Source organism: Epinephelus fuscoguttatus, linkage group LG16 (genome assembly GCF_011397635.1).
Source record: "Epinephelus fuscoguttatus linkage group LG16, E.fuscoguttatus.final_Chr_v1".
NCBI classification, from domain to species: Eukaryota; Metazoa; Chordata; class Actinopteri; order Perciformes; family Serranidae; genus Epinephelus; species Epinephelus fuscoguttatus.
This window is the reverse complement of record NC_064767.1, coordinates 22,984,046-22,994,491: the sequence shown is the minus strand read 5'-3', so window position 1 is coordinate 22,994,491 and position 10,446 is coordinate 22,984,046. Positions and strand designations below refer to the sequence as shown.

Genomic DNA, 10,446 nt, shown 5'->3' with positions numbered 1-10,446 from the left:
AGCACCATCTACAGGTGTTTCAGTGAAACAGGGCCCACAGATAAGCTGCAAGAAGTGCAACACATCAGCACTTAAATAGTGTCATCCTAACCAGATCAGACAGTTTTTGTTTAATTTTTTTCTTTTCGATATTCTGCTCTGTTTTATTTAATTAACTGTCTCATTGTCCTGCCATGTGCCCTGTTGATGTATACCTGCAAGTTGTGTCAAAAATAACACTATGACTGCTGTTTGCAGTGCTTCATCAGTACCCTATACCACAGATACTAAACTTGCTTTGCCTGGGGGCCACTTCTGCAAAATGATAGGAGGCTAGGGACCACTTAATAAAAAAAATGTGTATTGTTTATCAGACACAGTGAATAAATGAGGCATCCAGTGGCAGCAGCCATGCACAGGACAGGTGTATGTAGGGATGTTTCCAGAACTGATGGCCTTTGAGGGCTTAGCCTGACCTCTGTTGAGGGCCCCACAGGATCCTACTCCTAGCACTTATTTCTTTTTTTTTTTTTTTGAAGAGCAAGCTCTATTTTTTAATGCACCTTGGCAGTTTACAGTCAATGTACAAAAAAATTGGCAGTGTGGTCAGTAGGCCACACAGTGCCCAGTCAAGGGCCAGATTTGGCCCACAGGCTGTAAATTGAGCACCTCTGTTCAATAGCATTGCATAAATTATATCACGACAATATCTCTCTGGGGAGCTAAATGTGTCCAGACAGGAAATAGAGCTGGTTCTTGACAAAATAAAAACAACTATGGTAAGCTATTTAAAAGAGGTAGTGAATTCCAGTCTATTTTTCCTTCGAGTAAAGTAGGTTTTGGTAGGACTAACGTTAGTCAGTGATGGAAGAAGTAATCATATTTTTACTCAATTAAAAATGACAATGTCACAGTATAAATGTACTCTATCACAAGAAAAAATAATTTATTACAATGTGAATTAACAAATAAAGCTGTTGGTGAATATATGAGGCAGTATGGTGCGTACAGTTATAATTACGGCGTCACATATTGATATGCCGCGTGCCATATAGTTCACCTGTCACGTTCATAAACGTAAACTATGTTTACCTGTTGAAGAATGATCAAATAAAGACAGCTACTTATTTAATTTTTTCTCATAATGCTAGCTAGTTTGTTATTTCGTCTGTTATGCCAGTTAGCTACATTTTTCCCATGATGTCTAGCGGCAATATGCTAATGAGCCATATTTCTATTGGCCAGAACCAACCAATCACAGACTCAGATGTTTCCGCCCACTTTATCTTTTATAGATCCACACTACTGTATTATAAAACAACTTAACTTCACCTTTGTCACGTACTTCACCCTGACTTCTCCACTACAGCTCAGGTATGACCACACAAACTCAGTTTTGGTAGTTGTAAGTTTATGTGCATTCAGTAATATGTGATATTTACTCTCTCTTTTTCTCTTTTAGAGATTTAACAGTACACTTTAAAGTACTATAACCATGTCTGGAAGACCTATGCTGTACTACCTCAATGGGAGAGGTCGGATGGAGTCAATCCGTTGGCTTTTGACAGTTGCAGAGGTTGATGTAAGTGAAATGTGTAGTGAGATTAATCTGAAGCTGTGCTGCCTTTAAGGAACCCCAAACTTGCTAAATGTGCCCTAAATCTGTCATGTACTCTCTTGTTCACAGTTTGATGAGGTTTATCTGACATCTCGTGACCAGTATTTAAAACTCCTGAGTGGTAAGTTGATATTCAGAAAAACTAAATTAAACCTCTGGAGTCTCTCTGACCTGTTTCCAAGTCATCCTCCCCCAGTTTCATGAGTTCTGTTAACATCTGTTATCTGTTAACTTCAACCCACTTGTGATACAACCTGGAGTGAGACAACCATTTGAGGCAAAGGTCACCTGTGGTCATATCAACCAAGAAATTAATGTTTTACCATCTGGGCGTGCCGCTCTGTGCGTGACCTGCTGCTGTGTTTTATCTGCAGATGGAGCTCTCATGTTTCAACAGGTTCCCATGGTGGAAATTGATGGCATGAAGCTCGTTCAGACAAAAGCAATCTTGAATTACATCGCAGAGAAGTACAATCTTCATGGGAAAGATATCAAAGACCGTGTCATGTAAGGTCCAGCTCTTTAAAAAGTCTAATTATAAGAGTGAGTTTTCTATTATAACGTGATTTAGTGGATGAATGTGTCACCATGAACACTTTCCCTCAGGATCAACATGTACTCAGAAGGAGCGATGGATCTTATGGAAATGATCATGAAGTTGCCCTTGAGTGCAGATAAAAAAGCAGCACTGGAAACCATTGAAAGCAAAGCAAAGGAACGCTACCTTCCTGTGTTTGAAAAAGTACGAAATGGTGTGGTCTAATAACAGATTCATCTTGATTAGAAACCCTTCAAGATGGAAAATGCACCTGATGATGATTGTGTGTGATAACTAAACAAGATACTGTGTGTCAGGCGCTGACTGGGCCCATTTACCTGGTGGGAGGTAAGCTAAGCTGTGCAGACGTGCAGCTGCTTGAATGCACCCTGATGTTGGAGGAGAAATTCCCTGGAATCCTCGCTGGGTTTCCCAGCGTCAAGGTAAATGTGTCAAATTGGACACGCTGTACAGAATAAGGCTGAATATACAAAGGAACAACAGCAGCATAAATAAGATTATCTGTCCCTTTGAAATCCCAGAATATTGTTAATCATAATAAGAATACACACTGATGACTGAATGTTGTGTTTAAGGACTCTCTGTGTTTCCCTCCAGTCTTTCCAGGGCAGGATGAGAATGATTCCCGCCATCAGCAGATTCCTGCAGCCAGGCAGCAAGAGGAAGCCACAGCCAGATGAAAAATTATTGAAGACCGCCATGGAGGTGTTCAATATCACATTACCACTCCCATGAACCCTGTTCATTCCTCACACCTGCAGTGTGAATGATTCACCAGTAAATTATACAAGCATGACATGTGGATCAACTATATTAGCTGGTTTATGGTGAGATTGAGTGAAATTTTTACTAATTTTCTACTCAACTGAGAGACTCCGTAAATTGTATAATCAGAGTTAACAAACAGATAATCATGGTTAATCCTACAACCCTAGATGAAGAGCTAAACATAATGGTGTATGCCTTTGTAGTCTGTACTGAAGTTAGTGTGTGTAGCTGCAAATTGCATACAGATGAGATCAACATGCCCAGAAGATGAGAAACAATCGTGCCAGGAACGGGGTGATACGTAGAGTCTGCTGAGTTCAAGAAATGATGGTGTCACAACTGGAGAGGGAGTGATCAGCGGGCAGAACGATGGGAGGGCTCTGCCGGCAAAGGCCCACTACAGGCGGGGCAGGTATACGCAGCATATAAGTGACTGTGATAGAGATACAGTTGAGTCTGCTCCTGGGACCAACAGCCTACAAGCTGAATACTGCACTATCCATTACAAATCTCTTTAGCATGAAAGAAATCTATGTAATCCTTCATAACATCACAATACATGAGTGTTTAATGTGAAGGTTCAACTAAATAAAAATTTTATTTTTGAGGAACAGTTGAGAAGCTGCTGTGTTTTTATTCAGTGATTGAATTATCTCCACACCATGTACAGACAAAGAAAAGCGTTATTTTAAGCATCACATCTGTTTATTAGTGATGCTAGTACTTTTAGTCTTCTTAACGTTAAAGACATGGCATGTGAGCAGTCAAGAAAACACATTTTATTCTTTAAACTAAGTCCTTATGCAGTAAATTGAATATTACACATTATCATAGCCTGTCCAGGGTGTACCCCGCCTCTCGCTCAATGTCACTGGGGATAGGCTCAAATCTGTTACACACACACACTGGTAGCTGTATGAATCTGTTTAAGTTTCTGGTGTAAAATGATCCAAGCTAACATGCCTCAGCCAAAGTCAGTGTGATTACTGAATTGCCAGTTATTGGGTGTAATTAAACTTTTGACTGGTACCAGTATGTTTAACATGTGTCACTGTTCATGAAACACTTCAAATTGATTGGTTGTTTGTCGGCCTTTAAAAAATATCTGGTGAATTAAGGGTGTTTGGGACAGTTGTTGAATTTCCTCCTTCTGTAAGCTTTCTCGTCATCGATTTAAAAAAAAAATAGCCCATCAAATTATACATTTCTGTAATATTGAAGATGTTATCTATCCATATGAGGAGAAAGGAAAGTTTTATCATATACAAAGGAGGCGTAACATACCCTTTTAAGGCAAACTGACCCCAAACCTCTTTTTTTGTATCATTTGAGTGATTGAGACAGGACATCTTATCACTGATTTAGGCTGTCCATCCATTTTCATCTGCTTATCCAGGGTCGGGTCATGGGGTCAGGAGACCAAGTAAAGCACCCCAGACGTCCCTCTCCCCAACAACACTTTCCAGCTCCTCCAGATGAGATATGTAGTCCCTCCAGTATGTTCTGGGTCTTCCCTGAGGCCTCCTACCAGTGGGACGTGCCCAGAACACCTCTAATGTTGGGTGCCCAGGAGGCATCCTGATCAGATGCCCAAAATACCTCAACTGACCTCTTTTGAGATGAAGGAGGAGCGGTTCTACTCTGAGCTCCCTCCAGTTGTCCAAGCTCTTTACCCTATCTCTAAGGCTGAGCCCAGCCACCCCACTGAGGAAACTCATTTCAGCTGCTGGAATACGTGATCTCATTCTTTTGGTCACTACCCAGAGCTCATGACAATAGAAATTTAGAAGCCAGGTCGACACCTTGAGCTTTTTCTCACGCTCCACAGGCCATTTCTAAACTGTTTTGTAGTGTGGCATGCTGCTTTTTTCTGCTGGGGGGTCCACTGCCATTGGGGAGTAGCCTACTGTTGCCATGAGAGGGGGTCCTTGGTCTGCAACAGTGTTTGAGTGGGTGGTACATGTCAGGTGATATCCACATGAATGCCAGGTTTCCCAGCAGAACAATGCATTGGAACAAAATAATAAAAGTTATTCACTTCACCTGTCAGTGGTTTTAACGTTTTGGCTGATCGGTGTATACTGGTCTAGTTTTCTTTCAGTACATTACATAGTGTTAATGTTTTAATTTTAATTTCAATTTTGCACTATCCATCACAAATGTAGTTAGCGTGAAAGAAATCTCTGTATGTAGATTTTTTGGATTATCTCCACACCTGTTTTAGTTTCTGTTATAACAAAAACCATATTAACTTTAATCCTTTTATCATAGATTATTAACCTTGATACTATCAGCAGCCTGCATTATTGAAGTTCTAGTGTATGCAGGAAACCCCCTGCCAATGCAAACAATAGCACCATATATCTGTTAATCTTAAATTTATGGACATGCTCATGTAATATATAGATAAATTAATTAATAAATAGTTTAACCTTTGATCAGTTTTGTGTGATAATATGAATTCCAGTACAACACAACAACAAGCTTTGCTCTAATTAAAGAATGAATGTCGATCGAACTTGGGCTTAAATAAGATGCAAGTTGGTGCTAGTTTTTATTGTGTTTAAGCTTTTGTATTTTGCATATAATACTTCCACTATTCAGAATGCAAGCCTTTAATAATAATGGGTTACCCCAGACTTGAAAGCTCCATTTGAACTTAACTGTGAGGCTATTTAAACCACTTTTATTTTTGTAAGATCACCCAAACAGATGAACAAGATTAGGAACAGGTAGCGATAGGAATTAATACGGTGTGGTCGTAGTGGCTGCCCCACTGTACAAATCTGTTTCAGTATCTGAAGTAAAATGATCCAAGTTAACATGTTCTACCCCATCGGCCAAAGAGATTGTGATTACTGAATTGACAGTTATTGAATATAATTTAAAAAAAGTGCCAGTGTGTTCAATTTGTACATTTTTTGTAAAATAAAATACTTTAAATTTATCAGCTGATTGCAGGCCTTTAAAATATATTACCATGAGTCAATGTGGTAGATCTGCTACAGATGAATGTGTCCATACTAGCTTACTGTTAATATCACACAGACATGAATACAGTGCATCTATATTGGTCGAATTTAATTTTTTAAGTATTTTTCCCATGATGTCTAGCGGCAACATGCTAATGAGCCATGTTTCTATTGGCCAGAACCAACCAATCGCAGTCTCAAGATGTTCCTACCCACATTATCATTTTTTTAATCGACACTTATATTTTATACGACGACATAACTTCCTTTTATTACGCACTTCATCCTGACTCCTCCATTACAGCTGAGGCGGTCCACAGGTATGACAAACAGATGTTAACTCAGTTTTGATAACGTGGCGTTTGTTTGTATTCAGTGATATTTACTTTGTCTCACTTCTTTAGAGAGATTTAACGATACACCTACAAAGTACTACAATCATGTCGGGCAAAGTTGTGCTGCACTATATCAATGGGAGAGGGAAAATGGAGTCAATCCGTTGGCTTTTGGCGGCTGCAGAAGTCGAAGTAAGTGAAGGGAGGGTATGGTGATATTAATCTGAAGCTGTGCTGCCTTTAAGGAACCCCAAACTTGCTTAATGTGCCCTAAATCTGTCATGTACTCTCTTGTTCACAGTTTGATGAGGTTTTTCTGACAACTCGTGACCAGTATTTAAAACTGCTGAGTGGTAGGTTGGATTCAGGGTCTCTCTGGTCTCTGTCCAAGTCACATGATTGCTGTCTTTCCTCTTTTTCTTTCCCCAAGTGTCCCCATTGTGTATCTGTTAACTCCACCCCCTTCTGATGCAAACTGGGGTGACACAACCATTTAAAGTAAAGGTCATGAATTGCTTTACAGAAGTTATGTCTACAAAGAAATTGTTTTATGACTTGGCTGTGCCGCTCTGTGCGTGACCTGCTGCTGTGTTTTATCTGCAGATGGAGCTCTCATGTTTCAACAGGTTCCCATGGTGGAAATTGATGGCATGAAGCTCATTCAGACAAAAGCAATCTTGAATTACATCGCAGAGAAGTACAATCTTCATGGGAAAGATATCAAAGACCGTGTCATGTAAGGTCCAGTTCTTTTAAAATTCTAATTATAAGAGTGAGTTTTCTATTATAACGTGATTTAGTGGATGGATGTGTCACCATGAACACTTTCCCTCAGGATCAACATGTACTCAGAGGGACTGATGGATCTCATGGAAATGATCATGAAGTTGCCCTTGAGCGCGGATATAGAGGCAAAAATGGAGAACATTCAGAGCAAAGCAAAGGAACGCTACCTTCCTGTGTTTGAAAAGGTACAAAATGGTGTGGTCTAATAACAGATTCATCTTGATTAGAAACCCTTCAAGATGGAAAATGCACCTGATGATGATTGTGTGTGATAACTAAACAAGATACTGTGTGTCAGGCGCTGACTGGGCCCATTTACCTGGTGGGAGGTAAGCTAAGCTGTGCAGACGTGCAGCTGCTTGAATGCACCCTGATGTTGGAGGAGAAATTCCCTGGAATCCTCGCTGGGTTTCCCAACGTCAAGGTAAATGTGTCCAAGGAACAATTATCAGCATAAAAAGATCGTCTGTCCCTTTCATCATAATAAGAATACACACTAATAACTGAATGTTGTATTTAAGGACTCTCTGTGTTTCCCTCCAGTCTTTCCAGGGCAGGATGACACAGATTCCTGCCATCAGCAGATTCCTGCAGCCAGGCAGCAAGAGGAAGCCACAGCCAGATGAAAACTTCGCGAAGACTGCCATGGAGGTGTTCAACATCACGTTACCACTCCCATGAACCCTGTTCATTCCTCACACCTGCAGTGTCAATGGTTCACCAGTGCATTGTTAGAGCACAGCACATACGGCATGTGGATCAGTCATATTTGCTGATTAATGTTGAGATTAATACTGCACTATGCATCATAAATGTTAAATGATAAAATTATCTCCAAGTTGTTTTTTCTGTCATAACAAAAATCATATTAACTTTAATCCTTTTTTTTTCTTTTTTTTTGCTTTTAAAGTTAATTACATGGCATGTGAATTTGAATGTTAGAGATTATTAACCTGCATTATTGAAGTTGTAGTGTATGCAGGAAACCCCCTGCCAACACAAACAATAGCACCATGTATCTGTTAATCTTAAATGTATGCACACGCTAATGTAATAAATTAATAAATAAATTAATAACATTTGATCAGTTTTGTGTAATGATATGAACAAGCTTTGCTCTAATTAAAGAATGAATGTTGGTCGAGCTTGAGCTTAAATAAGATGCAAGTTGGTGGTAGTTTTTATTGTGTTTAAAGCTATAGTGCGTAACTTCTGTTGCCTCCCAGCAGATAATGCATTATTACAACTAATAAGCTGGCGGCACTTCCATGTACACAGAGTAACACTCGCCACACACCATGTACACAGAGTAACACTTGCCTTTGTGGTAGGATCCACTTCTGAACCATGTCTCGGCCGCTTCTCTGCCATGTTGCTTTCTCTTTCTACCTGTGCTCTACCTCTTGCTATGACACTCTCCGCTCTTCCTCCCCCTCCCTTCTTGTTGTGAGGAAGCATTTCCTGTGTGCCAGCGCGGGAATGTCGCCGGTCGACATGCATACTAAAAATGATATATATTGAAAAATACCACGAGATGTTAGAGGAGCCGATCGGCTTAATCAGCATTATGTCATCTCCTCTAGTAGTGGTTTGGGAGAAACGGACATTTACGGACCTGTAGAAGTTACACACTATAGCTTTCAGCTTTTGTATTTTGTATATAATACTTCCACTATTCAGAATGCAAGTCTTAATTAATAATGGGTTACCTCAGACTTGAAAGCTCCATTTGAACTTAACTGTGAGGCTATTTAAACCACTTTTATTTTTGTAAGATCACCCAAACAGATGAACAAGATCAGTAGTAAATTGTAAATCAGTTACACGCCAACAGGGAGCAGTAAAATTAATACAGTGTGGTTGTAGTGGTTGCCACATTGAACGAATCTATGTCAGTTTTTGAAGTGTACAGGGGGTTGGAGTGAACACGGCCCACAGATGAACTGCATGCTTCACAATGCAAGTAGCGATAAACACACCAGTGCTTCAGAGAGGGTGCTGGAGATGACAGAGGTACGAGACATTTTAAAGGAGTAAGGAGAAAATCTCTTCTCTTGAGTAAATTAGACTTTGGTAGAACTGACTGAGCGTACTGCAGTTACACAGGTTGTACTCAGTGGTTACAGGCCACCAGCCCATTTAGTTGTGAAAACTGGAATTTGGGTTTTATCGACCTGGGCAGGCCGCCCATCTGCACTATGTGAGTGCAATAAAGACCAAGACAAAGAAGATGAAGAGGCTGAAGGGAGTGAGTGGGGAGATAAAGAGTGTGAAGGCCATGGTCTGTGAGATTGTGGGTGTTGTTGAACATAACTTCAGGTGAAGTCATTGCTGTTATGTGAAGGGTTTGATTCTTGTTACAATCTGCATGTTTCCTCCTTTCGAATGAGCTAACTTGGGCCAATTCTCAACCATTTTTAATTTTGAATTCTCACTTTTCTCATTAAATATGGTGTAATTGTAATTAATGATTATGCTAATCAGGGCATGATAACGGGCTATAATGTCTTAATACTATATAGTACTACCACTGAAATAAACTTTCTCTGGGAAGTCTGTGACCATTTTGATTCTCTTCCTTATGTTACCTGATAATGAGCTAATTATGTCACTTACACAAATTGCAAATAGCCTCTGGAGTCAGCCTCAAGTGGACATTCAAAGAACTGCAGTTTTTGGCACTTCGCGTTGGCTTCATTTTTCAACCCTGCTGGTTGCCACTTGGGCAGCAATATACCAATAAGCCATGTTTCTATTGGCCAGAAACAACCAATCACAGTCCACAGATGTTTTCAACACCTTTACTACTCCAGTAAACCTCTGGAGTCCCTCTAGTCTGCTTTTGTCCCCCTACAGTTTGTGTTTATCTGTTAACTTCAACCCACTTGTGATATACCTTGAGTGAGACAACCATTTGAAGGTCATGTATTGCTTATGACCTGTAGATATATCTACCAAGAAATTAATGTTTTACCACTTGGCTGTGCCGCTCTGTGCATGACCTGCTGCTGTCTTTTGTCTGCAGATGGAGCTCTCATGTTTCAACAGGTTCCCATGGTGGAAATTGATGGCATGAAGCTCATTCAGACAAAGGCAATCTTGAATTACATCGCAGAGAAGTACAATCTTCATGGGAAAGATATCAAAGACCGTGTCATGTAAGGTCCAGTTCTTTAAAAAGTCTAATTATAAGAGTGTGTTTTCTATTATAACGTGTGATTGAGTGGATGAATGTGTCACCATGAACACTTTCCCTCAGGATCAACACGTACTCAAGAGAGAGCGATGGATCTCATGGAAATGATCATGAAGTTGCCCTTGAGCACGGATATAGAGGCATTCAGAGCAAAGCAAAGGAATGCTACTTTCCTGTGTTTGAAAAGGTACCACTGTGCTGACCAAATAAAATGGTGTGGTCTAATAACTCAT

The 10,446-nt window shown here is 40.1% G+C and overlaps 2 protein-coding genes across 3 annotated transcripts in view; both read left to right on the top strand.

Annotated features, from left to right (window-relative positions):
- The first annotated feature begins 1,274 nt into the window (after positions 1 to 1,274).
- LOC125903709 (glutathione S-transferase A1-like) overlaps positions 1,275 to 10,446 on the top strand; it is a 13,022-nt gene continuing 3,850 nt past the window's right edge. Inside the window, exons 1-7 of one of the 2 annotated variants that reach the window (XM_049600806.1) lie at positions 1,275 to 1,353; positions 1,442 to 1,561; positions 1,667 to 1,718; positions 1,972 to 2,104; positions 2,204 to 2,339; positions 2,453 to 2,578; positions 2,754 to 2,861. In XM_049600806.1, the coding sequence (XP_049456763.1) occupies positions 1,475 to 1,561; positions 1,667 to 1,718; positions 1,972 to 2,104; positions 2,204 to 2,339; positions 2,453 to 2,578; positions 2,754 to 2,861 (642 nt within the window). In that variant the 5' untranslated portion in view covers positions 1,275 to 1,353; positions 1,442 to 1,474. Of the gene's footprint in view, positions 1,354 to 1,441; positions 1,562 to 1,666; positions 1,719 to 1,971; positions 2,105 to 2,203; positions 2,340 to 2,452; positions 2,579 to 2,753; positions 3,540 to 10,446 lie in introns of those variants that run through there. The other variant, XM_049600805.1, reaches the window with a different exon arrangement.
- Positions 6,064 to 8,096, top strand: LOC125903708 (glutathione S-transferase A1-like). The gene is made up of 7 exons (XM_049600804.1): positions 6,064 to 6,216; positions 6,301 to 6,423; positions 6,533 to 6,584; positions 6,835 to 6,967; positions 7,067 to 7,202; positions 7,316 to 7,441; positions 7,561 to 8,096. Exons 2-7 carry the CDS (start codon positions 6,337 to 6,339, stop codon positions 7,696 to 7,698), a joined length of 672 nt encoding a protein of 223 aa, XP_049456761.1. The 5' UTR covers positions 6,064 to 6,216; positions 6,301 to 6,336; the 3' UTR covers positions 7,699 to 8,096.

Excerpts from the sequence above, each read along its gene's own strand:
- LOC125903708 (XM_049600804.1), top strand. The coding sequence starts at position 6,337 with ATGTCGGGCAAAGTTGTGCTGCACTATATCAATGGGAGAGGGAAAATG. Across the intron at positions 6,585-6,834 it reads GTATTTAAAACTGCTGAGTG|ATGGAGCTCTCATGTTTCAA; the intron begins GTAGGTTGGATT and ends TTTTATCTGCAG. Across the intron at positions 7,203-7,315 it reads ACCTTCCTGTGTTTGAAAAG|GCGCTGACTGGGCCCATTTA; the intron begins GTACAAAATGGT and ends ACTGTGTGTCAG.